Raw genomic sequence first — 20,957 nt, forward strand, 5'->3', positions numbered from 1 at the left:
TGAAGGCTGTGTATCTAAATATCTCATGAACTCCAATGAGCCTAGACAAACCATCAACCACAGCGATAATGCCACACAGTCCCTGCTCAATAGCACAAAATCACCATTATAGTACCTGTCAGGACGCTGCGCAAGGATGACAATGTCAACGTGGATGCCAAAAACTGCCACAGAGATCCTCCTCTCCCCAATGTACGTTTCGCCCTGGCTTCTTCAGGGGGGGTAGCAATAAAGTCACGACCGACCAAGGTTAAAGCTCCTATATGAAAGAATGCAGCACTATAGGGGGGTATACATCACTATGCATGGGTAAAAACGATACATGGGGGGTTCCAGCGCTCTATTGAGGGTATGTAGTACAACATGGTGTTTGTAGCTCTATAAGAGGAGTATATAGCAGATATGGACGGAGGGTTTACAGTGCTATATACACAACATTACCTGTAAGGTATACAGCACTATTTGAGGATATAAAGCACCATGTGGAGTTTATACAGCGAAATACGGAGCTGTACAGCACTATATGAGGGTATACATTGCTATATTAACATATAGCGCAGTATATGGGGATTAACAACAACACAATCTGGGGGCGCGGCCATGGAGAGAAGATTTATTTATGGAGTAACCAATGAACTGCAGAGGGCGGAGCTTCTGCTGTTGATATTAGTCACCTGATTTTTCTCACCCAATAGCACAGCGATCTGACATCAGTGCTCATTTGCATGGGCCGGCTATAAATTCCGCTGCTCTGTGAGAGTCAGAATCATTTTTACTCTCACTTGTGACAAGAACTATTTGCGTTTATTATGGCTGATCCCAAGTCTGCTCCAGCCCCCAAGAAGGGCTCCAAGAAAGCCGTGACCAAGACCCAGAAGAAGGACGGCAAGAAGCGGAGGAAGAGCAGGAAGGAGAGCTACGCCATCTACGTGTACAAGGTGCTGAAGCAGGTCCACCCCGACACCGGCATCTCCTCCAAGGCCATGGGCATCATGAACTCCTTCGTCAACGACATCTTCGAGCGCATCGCAGGGGAAGCCTCCCGCCTGGCTCACTACAACAAGCGCTCCACCATCACCTCCCGGGAGATCCAGACCGCCGTGCGCCTGCTGCTGCCCGGAGAGCTGGCCAAGCACGCCGTGTCCGAGGGCACCAAGGCCGTCACCAAGTACACCAGCGCCAAGTGATCTGCTCCTCCCCCTGCTCCGCCATCACCCCAAAGGCTCTTCTAAGAGCCACCACCCCGCCTACATGAGAGCTGTGACTGCTGATGTGTCCTGTCTCCCCGAGGTGTCTGATCGCACCGCCCGGGGCTCTGAGTCTTGTGACGGGAAAGAGCAGGTGAAGTAACAGAAGTGATTAAATGGTGGAGGGAGGAGAGAGAAAACCTTGTCAGTATTAGTAATACTCTGGTTATTTCTCTGTAAGTTGCTCTGTTCAGTCGCTTCTTGTCAGATGATTTGGTTTAGTTAATGATTCTCTTCTCAAATAACAGGAGACATTTGTGGTCTGTGGAGTTGATCTAGAGATTTTCCGGATCCTTCTCTGTATAGAGGAAGTGACGTCATTACAGTTAGAAGCAGCGGGAAATTCAAACCCTCTAACCTTTATGTATTCAGCCAATCAGGAGCGGGAGGGAGGAGCTAATGTTGTCATTGGTAACACGTTCCCGCTCAGTGGCTGATGACTTGTGCTGCGGCTCCCCTCCTTTGACCGGGAACCCACAGCTTTGCTATCCAGTGAATATTGCTTCCTTATCTGGAAACCATAGGTACATTTGAGGCACTCTAGAACAAGCCATCATTGCATTTCACAGATTAGGGTAGTAGCATTATCTTTCTGAAAAAGGCCCGGGGATCATGGACTCGGTTTCATAAATAAGCGATGTAAAACATTTTTTTTTACAATTACTGCATTTTTCATCAAGTAGAGGAAAAAAAAAATGAACTCCACTGATATAAAAAAAACAAGCAAATACACAGTGGGGACACGGGTAGTTTCCTAGACCCCCGACTGCCATGGCAATCACTGTCATCGGCGACATCTTCCGTATGCTCTGCTGCCCCCTCCTCTGCCAGGAAGGTCCTTTATAAATAAGAAATCAGGGTCTGGAGAGGACAGATGGGTCTGAGAAAGGAGGTCGTAGAGTAGGTCAGAGGCTTTTTGGGAAGAAAAGGATGGAGAGTCTAGAGGAGTAAAATATTAAGAAATCTCGTTTATTTTTTATTTATTTTTTCCGTCAGAACATTGCATCTCAATCAGCGTTATAGGCATGCGATATACTGGCCAGGGACTCGTCCTGTAAGTGACATTTAGCCCGATCACGCACTCTCCTCGATCTTCTCCCCCAGTCCCCGGCTGCTTCCGGCAGGAGGATTGTCGGATTGCTGAGAGCGCAGTACTCCCGGTAACACAACTCCTCGGCAGCCGCCAGAATGTCTCCCAATATCCTATCTGCAGGGAGGTTGTAGAACAGGAAGAGTCCTGGGAAGAGCAGACAGGTGATCAGGGTAGTAGTGATGTGTAGACATGACGCTGGACATAAGGAACTAGCGATAACCTCCTCGTCACAGAAACTGTGCACATCTGTATAAATTCCTGCTCAGGTGCCATCACTGTTCTGAAAAGCAAAGGGTTAATATAATGGCATAAAATCACTGCGAAGTGCAGAGAGCTCCGGTCATAGATCTGACTAAGAAGATGAAGTCTCCCCGGGGACCAGTGGCCTCCGTGTTCTCAGTGGTTGGTACTGCCCGAGATGTGCCCCGTGTGTCTGACCCGGAGACGGCTGCATTACATTTCCCGGCACTTTATTACAATCAGTATTGTGGGCGATATACTGACAGGGAAACGTCCTAGAAGCGACATTTCGGGGCAGACTGATTCATCTACTTTACTACTTTATTCCTGCAATCTAGGTAGAGATGAGCTCCACAACTAAAGGCAGGAGGTCTGTGAAAACATGATCCTACATTACCTCAGTAATACCCGGGCCATAAAGAAGCTGCCGCCTCCTGAGGAGCCAATGTCCGGCTGTGTGCAGGGATGTGACCGGCTTTATCCATCAGCAGCCCGGGTGTAGGGGATTGCTGAGAGGGTTGTACTGCTGAGCCGGCAAGGGATGGTGAGAGTAATAGTGCGGTGAGCTGACGACCCTGGGCATTGGTGATTAGTCTGCTTCCAATCTGGGGGAACAGAGGCAGGTAATAACCCGACATCCATCTAACAGCGACTGAGCGGGAGAATCATAGCGAACAACCGATCCTTCAACTGCAAATGACCGAGAATCATCGGCCCAAAGCGCCAATCAATGCCCAATAAGTGTTTCCTCCTCCATTTAACACCTCAGTGCCCGTGTTTGTGCAGATTCCCGCTCCACATGTACACGGTTTCCTCAGCGCTGCACAGAAGCGGTGACGTCCCCCACCCCAGGATCCTATGGAATATATGAGGCTTGTCTGAGTCTGGTCGGATCGGAGCAGACACTGCAGGGAGTCAGTATAGGATATTAAGTGAGTGAGGAGCCTCCTGCACGTGCAGATGGGTTGTTGTATTATCACAAAGGCTCTTGTTAGAGCCATCACCTATTGTCCGGCAGAGCTGTGTGATCAAAGCTTTATTTTGAAGATGCATCACTACATGGAGTTCTATATGGAAGGGACAGAGCAGTATGTGGGGAACAAAGCATTACAGGGGGACACAACACAATCCGGACACGTACAGCGCTATATAGTGGAACATAGAGATTTACATGAAATGAACTGTTATTAGCTCCGCCCCCTGTAGCTCATTGGTGGCTCCTCAATTCTCTTCCCTATTGGCAGATTCAGATCCGTCCATTGACAGGATAGGAAGGCGGGGCATCAGCCTATAGAAACCAGCGAACACGGTCTTGTCTCCACACAATTCTCTGACATTATCTTCATCATGTCCGGACGCGGTAAACAAGGAGGAAAGGTCCGCGCTAAGGCCAAGACCCGCTCATCCCGGGCAGGACTGCAGTTCCCAGTCGGCCGTGTGCACAGGCTTCTCCGCAAGGGCAACTACGCCGAGAGGGTGGGCGCCGGCGCTCCGGTCTATCTGGCCGCTGTGCTGGAGTATCTGACCGCTGAGATCCTGGAATTGGCCGGCAATGCTGCCCGGGACAACAAGAAGACCCGCATCATCCCCCGACACCTGCAGCTGGCGGTGCGCAATGACGAGGAGCTGAACAGGCTGCTGGGTGGGGTGACCATCGCCCAGGGGGGCGTCCTGCCCAACATCCAGGCCGTGCTGCTGCCCAAGAAGACCGAGAGCAGCAAGGCGAGCAAGAGCAAGTGAGCGCTGCTGCCCATCTCCTCTGTCCACACAACCAAAGGCTCTTCTAAGAGCCACCCACATCTTCTCACAAGAGTTGATATCGGCCGATGGTCTGCACTAGTACCCGCTAACACATGTGCCCCCGCGGTATATAGATACAACTATACACGATCCGTGCTCCTGTACTGCGGTCACCACAGGGCAGAGGCCTAATGTTCTTCCTGCCACATGTTACTCCGGGTGACATCGCAGCGGTTGCTATTTCCACAGTATTCTATAACATATGCTGCAGAGTGTGCGGCTTACACAGGAGATGGCGGGGAACGAGGCAGCGAGCTCTTACCAGCATTAGTGGGGAAGCCGGTCTATCAGATTAGTAGCCTCACTAAGGGTTATGACCAACGAGTCTGAAGATGTTTTGTTGTTTTCTTACGCGGCAATTTTTTTTGTTTTTTTTATAGGTTTAACAACAAATAAGCATCACAATAATAACATGCAATGCAGGGAGGTGCGCTGATGTGAATACACTAAAAAATGCTACAAAAAAAAGAAAAAAAATTGGCACAAATATGGGCACCAAAGAGAGTTGAAGAACCTCTTATTTTGGCACTGGATTCTCCGAGTAGTGGATAATGGATGTCGGGGGTCGCTGTCAGCGCAGTGTAGGCATCTTCCGCAATGATCTGCATGTGTACATTCAGCAGTGCAGGAAGCTCCTCATTCACCCACTAAATTAATTAGATCAGCCGACATGTGCCCGAAAACACGCGGACACGACCTGTTATGTATACTTGTATATGGGATCTATGATTTTATTAGAGGCCGCCATCCATACCAGAGTTTAGTGCCCAGGACGCGGTCATTTAGGAGTCTACAGGCCGAGTCCATTCATCAATCCAACCACATTCCCTTTCACTATTCGCAGTCTTCCTACAACTCACGAATCTGAGCAGGAAAATATAAATATCAGAATCTCCTTTACTTCACATCAAGACTTGGATGTCTGCTCTGTAGTATCAGCAGCATAATAGGGTATGACTGTGCAGAAACCTCTATGTACGGCCCAGTGCGGATACATCCCCGAACACTCCGGGTAGATTTCTGTTCTCGATTAGAATGAGAACAGCATCAACTAAGTCCAGAAAACAGAGATTGAACGTCTTGATACCCCAATGTACAGCGTGTGAAGCCTGCAGTGGCAGTCACACAAGCACAGTGCCCATTAGCACACAGCAGGACAATGCAGCCTTTCATGTAAGATGTGGGCGGCTCTGATAAGAGCCTTTGGGGAGTTGGGATAAACAAGAGAACACACTTAACCTCCGAAGCCGTAGAGAGTGCGGCCCTGGCGCTTCAGCGCGTACACCACGTCCATGGCGGTGACGGTCTTCCTCTTGGCGTGCTCGGTGTAGGTGACGGCGTCACGGATCACGTTCTCCAGGAAGACTTTCAGGACACCGCGAGTCTCTTCATAGATGAGGCCGGAGATGCGCTTGACGCCTCCTCTGCGGGCGAGACGGCGGATGGCAGGCTTGGTGATGCCCTGGATGTTATCACGGAGCACCTTCCTGTGCCGCTTGGCTCCGCCCTTCCCGAGACCTTTCCCTCCTTTACCGCGACCGGACATCTTGCACGCAGTCAACAGAAAACGATGACTGATCAGTGCAGAGTCCTTCCTTTATGTAGAGAGTGAGCGGACCGGAGCGAGAACAGCAGAGATGACGCGCTTCCGGGGCGTGATTTCTAGTAGTTAGCTCCTCCCTTTTGTTCCCGATTGGTTGAACACAGAACGGTTGCAGATTTTGAATTTCCCGCTTATTGTTCTGTTTTTTTTTTTCCGCGCTTCTCTATTCTTCTCCTCATCTGCGCCGCTGCTAGATCTGTTGGCTATTTTGATTTTTACTTTCATTGTAGTTTCCTGTTGCTACTTTTCAGCTTCTGCCACATGTTTGAAAGTTGAATAAAAATATATTTTAGGGGCAATGATCTCCAGAAAACTCATCTGCTCCCGGGCAGTCACTCATCAGTACACGACTGGCGGCCATTACCGGTCACTACAGAGCAGTGAGCTGCATGTAGCCAGTCCCCGGGCGGCGCCAACCCTGGAGAACATGGGGATACTCAAATATACTATAATTACATAACGATCCACCCACCACAAATGTGATCTGTAGCACCACAGCAGCGCACTGGGAGGGATCTGCTCCGATCAATGTCAGGCAGATTCACATAAGGCGCCATCAGGACTGTAAACCCTGCAGCTTGGAAGCTGTGCACTCAGTGAGATGTCTCGATAGTAGCCGCACCCAGTGTTCTATGAGGAGTCGGCTTCCTTCAGGAGCTTTGTCCCCTGTATAAACTGTACTTATCCCTCATGGGTGTACTTGTCCCCTCAGAGGTGTATGATCAGGGCCATCACATTGTCACTTCGGAGCGGCATGATCAGTGCCAGCATCTTTTCTCCGCAGAGCTGTATGATCAGTACGACCACTTCTACAGCTACAGGCAGGAGGTCCGAGATAGGAAATGTTCCACCATGTATTGCAGAAAAGAGAGGAAGCAGCGGAAACATATGGACAGCGGTAAGGTGCCTGACACTGGCAATGTAACTGTCACCAGGGCCCAACCACAGCAATGTCATCCATGATGTGCTGGAAGGAAGTATTGGCTGGAGAAATACAGGACTATGCTGCCATAACTCTGCCGCTAGTAATGATGACTCCAATTATCGTAACAATGTCACTAATGCCGGGAATATGAAGAACTGATCCTCTGCAGCTATAGGAAGAGCCGTGAGTGAGGAGTTGGGGCGCTTTCAAATGTAAACCTAAAATCCTGTGATGGAGGACTGGATCAGGCTGTGTATATGCAGGTACGAGGTCCACTATGCCGCTGCCTGGATTATCGGTCATCATAGCCTGAGACTTGTCTTACTTCCCACACACACTGGGGCCCCCCTGGCTGCTCCCTCCTCTTTAACTCTTGGAGTTGGCACCGCGGATCTGAGGAAAAGCTGCTCGTTCTTAGCAATTCATGGTGTGGCAGATAACGAGATCACTCAGCACTTCGGCATCAAGGCACTGACAGGTGAGGAGCCCCTCTCCGTCCACTCATTACTGACAGGATCATTGACAGCAGAGGACCCAGTGCCCCGGACATTAGTAAGGACAAGTGACCTATAATTGGCAGAGTAAGATGTTAGGAATGAGCTCGTCTTGAGGGAGGATTTGGTGGCTCTGAAAAGAGCCTTTGTGGTACAGTCAGGTGTGGAGGACAGATCTAAGCTCTCTCCCCACGGATCCGGCGGGCCAGCTGGATGTCTTTGGGCATGATGGTGACCCTCTTCGCGTGGATGGCGCACAGGTTGGTGTCCTCGAACAGCCCCACCAGATAAGCCTCACTGGCCTCCTGCAGGGCCATGACGGCCGAGCTCTGGAAGCGCAGATCGGTCTTGAAGTCCTGGGCGATCTCTCTCACCAGGCGCTGGAAGGGAAGCTTACGGATCAGCAGCTCGGTAGATTTCTGATAGCGGCGGATCTCACGGAGAGCGACTGTTCCTGGCCGATATCTGTGCGGCTTCTTCACTCCACCAGTGGCGGGAGCGCTCTTCCTGGCAGCCTTAGTGGCCAGCTGCTTGCGGGGAGCTTTCCCTCCGGTGGATTTACGGGCGGTCTGCTTGGTTCTGGCCATAGCTCTGTATAGAAGAGAACAGGAGTGATGAGGGGATCGGCGGGAGCAGGGTATTTATACTCCTCTGCTCCTATTCACGCTCCATGTGGACACGCCCCCTGCGCACCATTGGTTATTTTGAAGAACGTGAGCAGCCAATAACTGGGATGTCACTGACCAATCATTGTTCAGAAGATACTCACCCTGATTCCCTGTAAATCCCTCCTTCTTAAAGAGTGGACGGGGATCTCTCTTCACTTTTTCCGACTGCGAATACAGGCAGCGTCACACCGTGTCTACATGCGTCTTCTACAGCAGGAGCCGCAGATCTGTGTTTCTATATTCCCAATACCCGGAGCTGTACCGTGGCTCCTCTATCAGGAGGCTCCGATTCTCACATCGCAGTAATAACCGCACCCCTCCTCATTCACTAAACAGACGGTTTACATGCGCTGATGAATGATTAGGAGGAGGCAAGAATTAGATTTCTGTAGGACATCGGCCCCTTCCCTCTGTTAATTACACTCATCTGTCAGCTCGACCGGTGTGATCGGAGCGCAGCTCTCTGCGGATTGCGGGAGAAGCGTATTCATTGTCGCACTGGAACAGCTCCCTGTCCACACGGTCATCTAGAAGCGCCAGCAGAAATACGGGCCCTGATCATACAGCTCTGCGGAGGAAAAGAGCGGAATCGTAAATTCTGATGAATAGAAAATCCCAGTGGGGACAAGTGATCAGTTTTATTATTAATGTGGTCCCCACTGATGACTCTACTCGGCGGTTCGTTAATATTCACTAAACTTGAATGTGCCTGGTAAGTGATGCGGAGATTCCCGCAATAAGGAGCTGCAGAGCTACAGATCATCCCCGGACACACCGTGACAGCTGATGAGTGATGACCCTTTCTCTCGTTGTGCAGAGCCAGTGTCATTATCAAAGTCAGTGTCAGTGGGAATGGCCTGCCTCCCTCTGTGCGTTTTCAATGGCTGTTTTTGTACAGGAGCTGTAGGGAGGAGAGTCCTGGCTGCTGCTGCTGTATGTGGTGCCAGATCTTTCCCAAGCCGCTCCGCTGTCAGGGGCCCTTGGCACATTCCTTGTTATATGTAACAAGCGCAGAATGAAGAGGGGAAACGGGAATTGCTCGCTGTATAACAGAGGGAACTATCGAGTCCATACAAGTTACGGGGCCACCGCTAGTCTGCGAATCATAGGGTTAATAAACTTGTGATTAAATCACTGCGGGAGGGCAGAGATCTCCGATCGGCATAAGGGCGCTAACTGGTCAGTATCATTGGCAGCAGAGTACAGACACCAGATGTTACCGAGCACAAGTGATCACTGGGCAGATGAGAGGAATGAGCTCGTCTTGAGGGAGGATTTGGTGGCTCTGAAAAGAGCCTTTGTGTGTTACATAACAATGGCTGCAGCTTATTTCTTAGCCGCGGGCTTCTTGGCTTTAGCCGCCTTCTTAGCCGGACTCTTGGCAGCTTTGGGTTTGGCCGCCTTCTTAGCCGGACTCTTCGTCACCTTCTTGGGTTTCGGAGCTGCTTTCGGCTTCTTGGGGCTCTTGGCTGCCTTTTTGGCCGCGGCTGCTGCGGGCTTCTTTGCCTTCTTAGGGCTCTTCTTGGCCGCAGTCGGGGCCTTCTTGGGCTTCTTCGGGGATTTGGCCGCTTTCTTGGCTGCTGGTTTCTTGGGCTTGGCCGCAGCCGCCGGCTTCTTCTTGGCCGCCTTCTCCTTGGTCTCCTGCTGCTTCTTGTTCAGCTTGAAGGACCCGGAGGCGCCGCTGCCCTTCACCTGGAGGAGGGCGCCCTTGGTGACCAGACCCCTGACGGCCAGCTTCAGGCGGCTGTTGTTCTTCTCCACATCGTACCCACCGGCAGACAGAGCCTTCTTTAGGGCGGCCAGAGAAACCCCGCTGCGCTCCTTAGAGGCGGACACGGCTTTCACGATCAGCTCGGAAACGCTGGGACCGGAGGGCTTCTTGCTCTGCTTGGCGCCCCCTGCGGCGGATTTCTTCGGCTGCTTCTTGGACTTGGCGGCCGGTTCTGCGGGAGGAGAAGCGGCGGCTGGCGCGGTCTCTGCCATCTTGTAGTAACTAATGGGGGAAACACAACTATCTCCTGGAAGGAAAAAATCACTGAGTCCAGAGCTGGCGGCGCCTCATATATGTACAGTCACACTGCGCACTGATTGGCTGACGAGCTGCATCGCCCTGAGCTTTTATTGGATGATATTGGACGCTGACCCCGCCCTCTCTTGTCTGAGCCAAGAGAAGCTCCGCTCTCCCTTTGTGTTTCCCTGCCCGGGATCAGAGCCCATTACCGGCCAGCAGGGCGCGCTGTCTCCGTATCCCCTCCTCCTGAAATCTCCCCTACATGTCTATAGCTGTCACTGGCGGAGGAGGCAGAAAGGAGCCGGGAGGAGGCCCGGGATCTCCCCATAGTCCTGGAGCAGCTGAGAAGCCAGGAGGTGACACAGGAGGCGGCTCCCGCCCTGTTATATCCAGTGTGTGCAGTGTATGGGGGAAACAGAGAAAACAGAACCTTTCATTCTGAAGCTAGGACATTACAGACCGGCCAGCAATCCCAGCGTGTTTACATCGCTATTTTCTATATACTGCAGCATATGGAGCATGAAACGGGTTTGCCGAGTAATCAGAGCTATATGGCAGAATACAGCACTATATAGAGGTCGGGTTTGCTGCAGTATCTGGTGTGTATTCAGCCTTGTGCGATATTCACAGCATCATCTTGGCGGATACAGCACAATATGGGGGTATGTGGCGCTATAAGCGTGGTATACAGCATTACATGGGTGTATACAGTGTTTTATGGCAGAATACAACATTTTGTGGGAAAAATACAACAGTATTTGAATTGAGCGTGTACAGCAGTGTAGAGGGCAGATGCAGCCATAGAGAGATTTTATGGGATGCCTGGATATTTCTATTATCTATTAGACTCCTGTATGGAACGTAAGTGGCCAGTGATCGCAGGACACAAACATTTCCGATATCTGTCCGTCCTGAAGCTACGTGTTACAGAAAGACAAAGAACGGGCTCCAGCGTTTAAAGGCTGCAGTGTTAACCACTGAGCCACCGTGCCGCTCAACATATAAAAACTCCCGGAACCAGAGCGCAGGAATAGGAAATTGTAGCCTCTCACTTAGAAGATGTGGGCGGCTGCGGCTCTGAAAAGAGCCTTTGGGTTGTCAGGACAGATTGTTGTTTTTTTTATTTTTTTTTAAGTTAATATATTTGTTTAGAAACCGTTTCTGAGCCACCAACATCTACGTGCAGGGTTACTCTTAGTTTCCTGTGCTGTGATCTTATGTCTCCTTTGCGCTGGTGACTTCTCTATTAGAACGCTCTTGTGTTATTTTCATCGATGAGCAAGACAGACAAATGTGCAGAATGTCGGATGACAATAACGGATAACACTGGTCTGCGGTTCCGGGTAAAGTCCTCTGGTGCTGTGTATGGGCGGATGGTTCTGTTACGACTTTTGGTTTTGAAATCCCCGCTTTGTGGCTTCAGCTTCTTCCTGCCGCTCTTGGTGTCAGGACTGGCGGCTATAGGGCGATGTTTGCGTGCAATGATGGCTTGTTCTAGAGTGCCTCAAATGTATCTGTGGTTTTCCAGATAAGGAAGCAATATTCACTGGATAGCAAAGATGGAGTTCGGTAAAGCTGTGGGTTCCCGGTCAAAGGAGGGGGAAGCCGCATTATTCAGACTCTGGGATATGCGTGTGATCTGGGACTAGGTTTTTTTTTTCCGATATCTTGACCTAAAAAGACTAACCTGGTTTTCCAAGCAGATCCCTCTACAGCTCTAATAAGGGGGCAAGTCCAGGCGTTTTGTAAATCTGTTAAGATGTCTAGAAACCTAAGATCGTGCTATTATTTGGCGCTGATTAGTATCGGGCTCAGCGTCTCTGCAGGGTACAATATCCCCTGTACAGCTGCCTGTAGTATCGGTCACAGCCTGGGACGTGTCAGCTGGGAGGACAGGACCCGGTGTTATCAGCGGGGTAGTATAGCTGCCCCTATCGGAATACCAGCGATTGCCGCTACAACAGAGGGGCCGGTAATAATCTGACGGACAAAGAACAGAGATTGAGCGGGAAATTCAAAATCACCAACGGATCTGTAATCAGCCAATGAGGGAGAGACATCCGCAGTCGCCGACCAATACCAGATGCAGGAGTATCCGCCTCTATGTAACTCCTTAGTGGCCGTGTGTGCGCTGATCCCCACTACACACTTGCTTTACAGAAGCGGCGACTTCCCCCACCCGAGACCCGGCAGCGTCACATCAGGCTCCTGGCCGAACGTAGGAGACTAGTCTTAGTCGGGCTGTGATAGGATCAGCGCGGACACCACGGGAAGAGCAGATTGAGGGTCGCTCGCAGAACTCAGCGTCAGAAGAATAATCTGCAGATGGCTGAAAATGAGCCCTTATTGGGGGAGGACTTTGTGCAGTGATTGGGACGGATAATGACTATTTCCCCATAAATCCAGGAAGCGGCTAGTCAGCTGTGCCAGGACTGTAAACCCTGTAGCTCGGAAGGCTGTGCACTCAGTGAGATGTCTCGGTAGTAGCCGCACCCAGTGTTCTATGAAGAGCCGGCTTCCCTCAGCTTTGTCCCCTGTATAAACTGTACTTATCCCTCTTGTGTGTGATCTCAGTAACATGACGCCGGATCATTCACATCACGCCATGAATCTCTGCTCTGTGGTGACCGCAGTACAGTGGAGCACGGAACGTGTATAGATACTTCTATATACCGCCTGGCGCTGTGTTAGCGGTAGTTAGTGATGTGACGTTCATGAACGAGCCGGCTCTTCACTGTGAACGATATGAGCCGGCACCTATCAGTGAGCCGCTTGTAATCTAGTGGCTCTCTGCTCTCCTCCCTTCATTGTGCTGCTGCCATCAGCCTGGTGGTGGAGGGGAGGAGCCAGGAGAGACTGTGTGCTGGAGGGGGAGAGAGGAAAGCTGCTGCTGAAAGTACTCAAATCCAAAAATAAGTCTAGAATTGCCATGAAAAACACGCAACAAGACTCAAACCACAATGTTCAATAATATTAAATGCAGTAATGTTTATTAATAATTACAAAAAAACAATTTTTACCAGCAAAAAACCTCCAAATGTAAATGGAGCGTATATATCCACATAACATCAATAAAAAACAACAACTGAGGAATCAATAGCAAAAAATGCCTATACAAAAGGACCTGTCTTTTAATGAGCTGCAACCTGTCAGAAAATGTGACCGTGGTGCACAGAGCTCAATGAGCATCGGTGGTGGAATAAATAGAGCTTTAATTAGTTAATTACTGCCACACAGCATGTATATTAGCGCTCACTACCTCTATCAAATTGTACCGATAAAGATTACAATTACAGAGTGGACAGGGCAAGCTAAGGATAAACTCACATGAGGTATGATGTCCGTGTCTCCGTTCCTATACCCCGTTGCACATTTTTTGCATTTGTTTGATGTTCTTATAATGAAAAATAATATAAACAATGTTAATCTGTTAATGTTAACTAAAAGGTTTTGTGTCATTATTTTGGTGAGATTACTGAAGAGCAGATTCAAGAGCCGAAAGAGCCGATTCCCAAAAAAAACCCCGAAGTCCCATCACTAGTTATCGGACACTAGTGTGAACCCTTCCCTAGATCAGCGGTGCGGCTCTTCGGAGGAGGATCTGGGTGGCTCTTAGAAGAGCCTTTGGGTGTGTGGACAGGGGAGATCGGCAGCAGCGCTCACTTGCTCTTGCTCGCCTTGCTGCTCTCGGTCTTCTTGGGCAGCAGCACGGCCTGGATGTTGGGCAGGACGCCCCCCTGGGCGATGGTCACCCCACCCAGCAGCCTGTTCAGCTCCTCGTCATTGCGCACCGCCAGCTGCAGGTGTCGGGGGATGATGCGGGTCTTCTTGTTGTCCCGGGCAGCATTGCCTGCCAATTCCAGGATCTCAGCGGTCAGATACTCCAGCACAGCGGCCAGATAGACCGGAGCGCCGGCGCCCACCCTCTCGGCGTAGTTGCCCTTGCGGAGAAGCCTGTGCACACGGCCGACTGGGAACTGCAGTCCTGCCCGGGATGAGCGGGTCTTGGCCTTAGCGCGGACCTTTCCTCCTTGTTTGCCGCGTCCAGACATGGTAACAATAACGTCAGAGAATTGTGTGGAGACAAGACCGTGTTCGCTGCTTTCTATAGGCTGATGCCCCGCCTTCCTACCCTGTCATTGGACGGATCTGAATCTGCCAATAGCGAAGAGAATTGAGGAGCTACCAATGAGCTACAGGGGGCGGAGCTAATAACAGTTCATTTCATGTAAATCTCTATGTTCCCCTACATAGCGCTGTACATGCCCGGATTGTGTTGTGTACCCCTGTAATGCGTTATTCCCCACGTACCTTCCATATAGAACTCCATGTAGTGATGCATCCTACAAAATAGAGCTTTGATCACACAGCTCTGCCGGACAATAGGTGATGGCTCTAACAAGAGCCTTTGTGATAATACAACAACCCATCTGCACGTGCAGGAGGCTCCTCACTCACGTAATATCCTATACTGACTCCCCGCTGTAACTGCTCCGATCCAACCAGACTCAGACAAGCCTCATATATTTCATAGGAGCCTGGTGTGAGCGCTGCGGCCTGGGGTGGGGGAAGTGTAGCGGGAATCTGCACAAACACGGGCACTAAGGTGTTAAATGGAGGAGGAAACACTTATTGGGTATTGATTGGCGCTTTGGGCCGATGATTCTCTGTCATTTGCAGTTGAAGGATCGGTTATTCGCCATTATTCTCCCGCTCAATCGCTGCTAGATTGATGTCGGATTATTACCTGCCTCTGTTCCCCCAGATTGGAAGCAGGCTAATCACCAATGCCCAGGGTCGTCAGCTCACCGCACTACTACTCTCACTATCTCTTGCCGGCTCAGCAGTACTATCCTCTCAGCAATCCCCCACACCCGGGCTGCTGATGGATAAAGCCGGTCACATCCCTGCACACAGCCGGACATTGGCTCCTCAGGAGGTGGTAGCTTCTTTGTGGCCCGGGTATTACTGAGGTATTGTACCATCATGTTCTATCACAGACCTCTTGCCTGTAGCTGTGATCTCTACCTAGATTGCAGGAATAAACTAGTAAAGTAGATGAATCAGTCTGCCCCGAAATGTCGCTTCTAGGACGTTTCCCTGTCAGTATATCGCCCACAATACTGATTGTGATAAAGTGCCGGAAAATGTAATGCAGCCGTCTCCGGGTCAGACACACGGGACACATCTCCCCATCTCCGGCAGTAACAACCACTGACAGCACGGAGGCCACTGGTCCCCGGGGAGACTTCATCCTCTTAGGAGCCTCCTGATGCTTCCTTCACTGTTGAATCTACACATGCAGATCATTGCGGAAGATGCCTACACTGCGCTGACAGTGACGCCCGACATCCATTATCCATTACTCGGAGAACCCAGCGCCAAAATAAGAGGCAGGACTTATTCAAATCTTTGAAAATGGGCTGTTTGCCCACTTTGATGCCAGTGCTGATGCCTAAAACCCATTTGGGCCAGGCTAACAGGACCTTTGTTAGATGCAGGGCATCACTATCTATGGATTCTAAGTGTGAGATCAGCGGCCCAAAGTCATATAACCCCTTAAAAACATCAGCTACTTATTCAAATATGTGACAATCAGCTGTTTGCCCACTTTGATGCCAGTTCTGGCGGCCAGAACCCATTTGGGCCAGGCTGGAGGTGCCTGGTTTTGATGTGGGGCTCCCTGTTCCATATGTCTGCAGTGTGACATCAGTGGCCTAAAAGTCATTTAACCCTTTCTTCAACGCTCTTTGGTGCCCATATATGTGCTAGTTTTATTGGGGGGGGTTTTGTAGCTGTTTTTAAGTGTATTCAAATCAGCGAACCTCCGTGCATTGCATGTTATTCTTGTGACGCTTATTTGTTTTTATTAAACCGATAACAGAAAATAAAAAAAATTGCCGAATAAGACACCAACTTCAGATCCGAATAAGGAATAAGAAAACAACTTCAGCCTTGTCCCCGACATCCATTACTCGGAGAACCCAGCGCCAACATAAGAGGCAGTCTGTTAGAAGTTCCTTATTATTGTAGGACTTCCCACAGACACAGCAGGACATGTTGGTCATGAATAGTGAGGGGCGAGCAGTCCTTACTAATATCCGGGGCAGTGGGTCCTCTGATGCCAATGATCCTGTCAGTAATGAGTGGATGGAGAGGGGCTCATCACCTGTCAGTGCCTTGATGCCGAAGACGTGCTAAGTGATCTCGTTATCTGCCACACCATGAATTGCTAAGAACGAGCAGCTTCTCACCAAATCAGCGGTGCCAACTCCAAAAGCTAAAGAGGAGGGAGCAGCACAAATAGAGGTGGAGCAGTCAGGGCCCCAGTGTGTGTCGGAAGTAAGACAAGTCTCAGGCTGTGACCGATAATCCAGGCAGCGGCATAGGGGGATCTCTCACCTGCATATACACAGCCTGATCCAGTCCTCCATCACAGGATTTTAGGTTTACAATTGAAAGCGCCCCAACTCCTCACTCACGGCTCTTCCTACAGCTGCAGGGGATCAGGTCTTGATATTCCCGGCATTAGTGACATTGCGATAACTGGAGTCCTCATTACTAGCGGCAGAGTTATGGCAGCACAGTCCGAGCACTTGTATTTCTCCAGTCAATACTTCCTCCCAGCACATCATGGATGACATTGCTGTGGTTGGGCCCTGGTGACAGTTACATTGCCAGTGTCAGGCACCTTACCGCTGTCCATATGCTTCCGCTGCTTCCTCTCTTTTCTGCAATACATGATGGGACACTTCCTATCACAGACCTCCTGCCTGTAGCTGTAGAACTGATCCGGAAATGAGGAGACAGGGTGAGATCTGCAGGAATACGCAACATCGGTCTTTCCTGTAACGTCTCTGGCCAGTATGTCGTCCTCCACGATACTGATTGTCTCCAGGTCAGACACGGGCACATCACAGCATTAGGATAACGCGGATTCATTCTCTATAGCCATGAACGAGAACCGAAGCGGATGTTGCGCCCCCAACCTGGAAAATCTGCAGACTCCTGTTATGGGAAGTAAGCGACCAATGCTCGATCTACACAACCAGATTTCCCGATATCGGTCCGTCCCGTGACCACGTGTTATATGGAGACAAAGAACAGCACAAGGCATCAGCCACTGAGCGGGAGCTGCGAACGTGTTACCAGTGGCAACATTAGCTCCTCCCTCCCGCTCCTGATTGGCCGATTACAGAACGGTTAGGGGGTTTGAATTTCCCGCTGCTTCTAAATGTAATGACGTCAATTCTTCCTCTATAAAGAGAAGAATCCAGAAAGTCTCTATATCAACTCCACCGACCACAAATGTCTCCTGTTATCTAAGAAACAAGAGAATCATTAACAAAACTGAATTATCTGACTAGAAGCGACTGCACAGAGCAACTTACAGAGAAATAACCACAGTATTACTAATACTGACAAGGTTTTCTCTCTCCCAGTTAATCACTTCTATTACTTCACCTGCTGTTTCCCGTCACTAGACGCAGAGCCCCGGGCGGTGCGATCAGACACCTCGGGGAGACAGGACACATCAGCAGTCACAGCTCTCATGTAGGCGGTGTGGTGGCTCTTAGAAGAGCCTTTGGGGTGATGGCGGAGCAGGGGGAGGAGCAGATCACTTGGCGCTGGTGTACTTGGTGACGGCCTTGGTGCCCTCGGACACGGCGTGCTTGGCCAGCTCTCCGGGCAGCAGCAGGCGCACGGCGGTCTGGATCTCCCGGGAGGTGATGGTGGAGCGCTTGTTGTAGTGAGCCAGGCGGGAGGCTTCCCCTGCGATGCGCTCGAAGATGTCGTTGACGAAGGAGTTCATGATGCCCATGGCCTTGGAGGAAATGCCGGTGTCGGGGTGGACCTGCTTCAGGACCTTGTACACGTAGATGGCGTAGCTCTCCTTCCTGCTCTTCCTCCGCTTCTTGCCGTCCTTCTTCTGGGTCTTGGTCACGGCTTTCTTGGAGCCCTTCTTGGGGGCTGGAGCAGACTTGGGATCAGCCATAATGAACGCAAATAGTTCTTGTCACAAGTGAGAGTAAAAAATGATCCTGACTCTCCCAGAGCAGCGGAATTTATAGCCGGCCCATGCAAATGAGCACTGATGTCAGACCGCTGTGCTATTGGGTGACAAAATCAGGTGATCAACATCAGAAGCTCCGCCCTCTGCAGTTCATTGGTTATTCCATAAATAAATCTCCCCTCCATGGGCCGCGCCCCCAGACTGTGATGTAAATCCCCATATACTGTTGCGTACCCCCGTATACTGCGGTGTTTGTCCATATAGCAAGGTATACCCTCATAAAGTGCTGTATAAACTCCAGATGGTCCTTTATATCCTCAAATAGTGCTGTATACCTTACACGTAATGTTGTGTATATAGCACTGTAAACCCTCCGTCCATATGTGCTATATACTCCTCTTATAGAGCTACAAACACCATGTTGTACTACATACCCTCAATAGAGCGCTGGAAACCCCCATGTATCGGTTTTACCCATGCATAGTGATGTATACCCCCCTATAGTGCTGCATTCTTTATATAGGAGCTTTTACCTTGGTCGGTCGTGACTTTATTACTACCCCCCTGAAGAAGCCAGGGCGAAACGTACCTTGGGGTGAGGAGGATCTCTGTGGCAGTTTTTGGCATCCACGTTGACATTGTCATCCTTGCGCAGCGTCCTGACAGGTACTATAATGGTGATTTTGTGCTATTGAGCAGGGACTGTGTGGCATTATCGCTGTGGTTGATGGTTTGTCTAGGCTCATTGGAGTTCATGAGATATTTAGATTCACAGCCTTCACCTGTACTGTTGATAATGGTATGCTGGTCTTGAATGACATATGCCAGCGTGGGATTTTCCAGCTCCAGGCTCTTCTTTTATAGGTGAAATTGTTCTATATGTTACCCCATATAATGGATATATACTATATTACGGGGTTCCTATTTATTGCTATGGTGGAGCTGTATACTTACCATCTTTGGTTAAGCATATTGCCATACCGTCTGGAGCCCCTTCTGTTGAATGTCTTTATGATTGTTTTTTGTCGATTATCTTTTAAAAAATATTGATGATTTTAATTATATGGTTCGCTACTGTTTGACTACGTATTAGTAGGTCTTTTTTGTGAGTATGTATTATTGAAGTGCCAGTGTGGTGATATACAGGGACTCATTTGGTTGCCTTTATTGCTATCGGGTCGGTGCGATCCTCTCACTGATGTTCTCACTGTCGCAAGTGATCGGAGGAAGCCACCTATTGCGAGGAGCAGTGATCGGATCTCGGCCTCTCCCCTGTGCTCCTCACCCGGATCTCTCTCTCAGCTGACCAGATTGTCTATTCAGAGCCCAGGACTGATCGCTGCGACATTTCCCCAACTAGAAACAACTGGTGAGAACCGTCAGTAACAATGTCCGAAGCAACAAATCACCTGCGAGGAGAATGCGGCCACCGATCAGTCAGTGTACCGGCTCCCCGCTATGTCCAGCGCCGCTATTCAGGGACAGACCCCACTGTCCTCTCCTACAGACCCTGATTTCTTATTTATAAAGGACCTTCCTGGCAGAGGAAGGGGCAGCAGAGCATAAGGAAGATGTCGCCGATGACAGTGGTTGCCATGGCAGTCGGAGGTCTAGGACACTACCCGTGTCCCCACTATGTATTTGCTTGTTTTTTATTTCTCTACTTGATGAAAAATGCAGTAATTGTAAAAAAATGGAATCATAACTCCATATATAAAAGTACTATCACATACACACTGCAATTTATCGACAGGCAGAGCCAGGACAATACACGGATAGGGCGCGGACAGAACACGGCCTCTGGTGTCATTTGTTGCCTTTGCTCAGTGGCTCAAGTAATAAAACCCACAGCACACGGAAAAGCGCAGCATAACGGGGTACACATCACTATATAGGGGGCATACGGCACAGTGCTTGTATCAATCTCCCCACTGACAAAGCCGCCCACCCCGTCATTACATGAGCTGCTCCTCCGCTGCCTCCTGCGGATCCGTGTCCTCTCAGAGCGCTGGGTCCTTGCGCCTCTTCCACATTCTTCTGCTAAGCGGCGGACATGAGCTGTTAACTCTCTCGTTGCTCACTGACTTTTCCAGCCGTTCCTCCTTGTGATCGGAGCTCTCTGCGTTTTGTCGCCGACTTTCCGCTGATGTTCCACCATTTTCTCCTTCAGAGCTGCTGTTGAATGTTCAGGAGACGGTTGGTTACAGCTCATTGTGCTGTATCGGAGCCTTCAAACATCAGCGAACACTAAAAGGGTCATCCTGAAGTGCTCCGGTGACTCCCGGCGAGTTTTAGGGCGGATTTCTAGAATAATGATATGACGTTCCCACACGTCGCGCTGTTGTGTCTTCTCACAAAGCTGTGTCAGATCGAGCGATCTGCTAGTGTTCAGTGATCAACGACCGATTTCCACCCAACAGGGGTCTGAATCCCCGGAGCAGTATCCGTTCTCTAATATAACACAAGCTCCGGATATATTTAGTATACATATATATGTGGGTTATAAAAAACAAAATCAGACAACAGATCATAATAGAGACGGGTATAACGAGCAGTTGACGGCAGCGGTCTGTGGAGGAAAGAGTTAATTAAAAATAATATCCGAAAGAGATCAAGCTGAAAATGCAGCAGAGCAATGAAAGCGTAACAGCCCATCTGCCTCCAACAGCAGAACACAGGAATCAGGCGGCACTAGGACCCAGTGCGTGAGGGATGTGGCGGACAATCATCCATCAGTAGTTACACCAGTATACCCCGATATAGCGCTGCATACCGTCAGTGAATATCCTCCATAGCGCCGAATACACTTCGGACTTACATAGTAAACGTGACAGAACCAGTGACCGAGAGCAGATTGAGGCT

At 50.0% G+C, this 20,957-nt stretch overlaps 8 protein-coding genes across 8 annotated transcripts in view; 2 read left to right on the top strand and 6 right to left on the bottom strand.

Moving 5' to 3' along the window:
- LOC143773936 (histone H1.01-like) overlaps nt 1-20,957 on the bottom strand; it is a 213,435-nt gene that overhangs the window by 172,878 nt on the left and 19,600 nt on the right. The window lies entirely within an intron of this gene.
- LOC143773927 (histone H2B 1.1-like) lies at nt 617-1,241 on the top strand. Its single transcript, XM_077261228.1, has one exon. It carries the CDS (start codon nt 810-812, stop codon nt 1,185-1,187), a length of 378 nt encoding a protein of 125 aa, XP_077117343.1. The 5' UTR covers nt 617-809; the 3' UTR covers nt 1,188-1,241.
- On the top strand, nt 3,831-4,369 carry LOC143773926 (histone H2A type 1). Its single transcript, XM_077261227.1, has one exon. The coding sequence runs from the start codon at nt 3,928-3,930 to the stop codon at nt 4,318-4,320; it is 393 nt and encodes a 130-aa protein (XP_077117342.1). The 5' UTR covers nt 3,831-3,927; the 3' UTR covers nt 4,321-4,369.
- On the bottom strand, nt 5,552-5,926 carry LOC143773928 (histone H4). The gene has a single exon (XM_077261230.1). It carries the CDS (start codon nt 5,924-5,926, stop codon nt 5,615-5,617), a length of 312 nt encoding a protein of 103 aa, XP_077117345.1. The 3' UTR covers nt 5,552-5,614.
- Nucleotides 6,547-7,998, bottom strand: LOC143776643 (histone H3). Its single transcript, XM_077266263.1, has one exon. The coding sequence runs from the start codon at nt 7,987-7,989 to the stop codon at nt 7,579-7,581; it is 411 nt and encodes a 136-aa protein (XP_077122378.1). The 5' UTR covers nt 7,990-7,998; the 3' UTR covers nt 6,547-7,578.
- LOC143776642 (histone H1A-like) lies at nt 8,238-10,101 on the bottom strand. Its single transcript, XM_077266262.1, has one exon. It carries the CDS (start codon nt 10,051-10,053, stop codon nt 9,397-9,399), a length of 657 nt encoding a protein of 218 aa, XP_077122377.1. The 5' UTR covers nt 10,054-10,101; the 3' UTR covers nt 8,238-9,396.
- LOC143773929 (histone H2A type 1) lies at nt 12,952-14,175 on the bottom strand. The gene has a single exon (XM_077261231.1). The coding sequence runs from the start codon at nt 14,131-14,133 to the stop codon at nt 13,741-13,743; it is 393 nt and encodes a 130-aa protein (XP_077117346.1). The 5' UTR covers nt 14,134-14,175; the 3' UTR covers nt 12,952-13,740.
- Nucleotides 17,646-18,140, bottom strand: LOC143773930 (histone H2B 1.1-like). Its single transcript, XM_077261232.1, has one exon. The coding sequence runs from the start codon at nt 18,075-18,077 to the stop codon at nt 17,700-17,702; it is 378 nt and encodes a 125-aa protein (XP_077117347.1). The 5' UTR covers nt 18,078-18,140; the 3' UTR covers nt 17,646-17,699.

This window comes from Ranitomeya variabilis, chromosome 5, assembly GCF_051348905.1.
Source record: "Ranitomeya variabilis isolate aRanVar5 chromosome 5, aRanVar5.hap1, whole genome shotgun sequence".
Lineage (NCBI taxonomy): Eukaryota > Metazoa > Chordata > Amphibia > Anura > Dendrobatidae > Ranitomeya > Ranitomeya variabilis.

Coding starts and splice junctions, on each gene's coding strand:
- LOC143773927 (XM_077261228.1), top strand. CDS start 810: ATGGCTGATCCCAAGTCTGCTCCAGCCCCCAAGAAGGGCTCCAAGAAA.
- LOC143773926 (XM_077261227.1), top strand. CDS start 3,928: ATGTCCGGACGCGGTAAACAAGGAGGAAAGGTCCGCGCTAAGGCCAAG.
- LOC143773928 (XM_077261230.1), bottom strand. CDS start 5,926: ATGTCCGGTCGCGGTAAAGGAGGGAAAGGTCTCGGGAAGGGCGGAGCC.
- LOC143776643 (XM_077266263.1), bottom strand. CDS start 7,989: ATGGCCAGAACCAAGCAGACCGCCCGTAAATCCACCGGAGGGAAAGCT.
- LOC143776642 (XM_077266262.1), bottom strand. CDS start 10,053: ATGGCAGAGACCGCGCCAGCCGCCGCTTCTCCTCCCGCAGAACCGGCC.
- LOC143773929 (XM_077261231.1), bottom strand. CDS start 14,133: ATGTCTGGACGCGGCAAACAAGGAGGAAAGGTCCGCGCTAAGGCCAAG.
- LOC143773930 (XM_077261232.1), bottom strand. CDS start 18,077: ATGGCTGATCCCAAGTCTGCTCCAGCCCCCAAGAAGGGCTCCAAGAAA.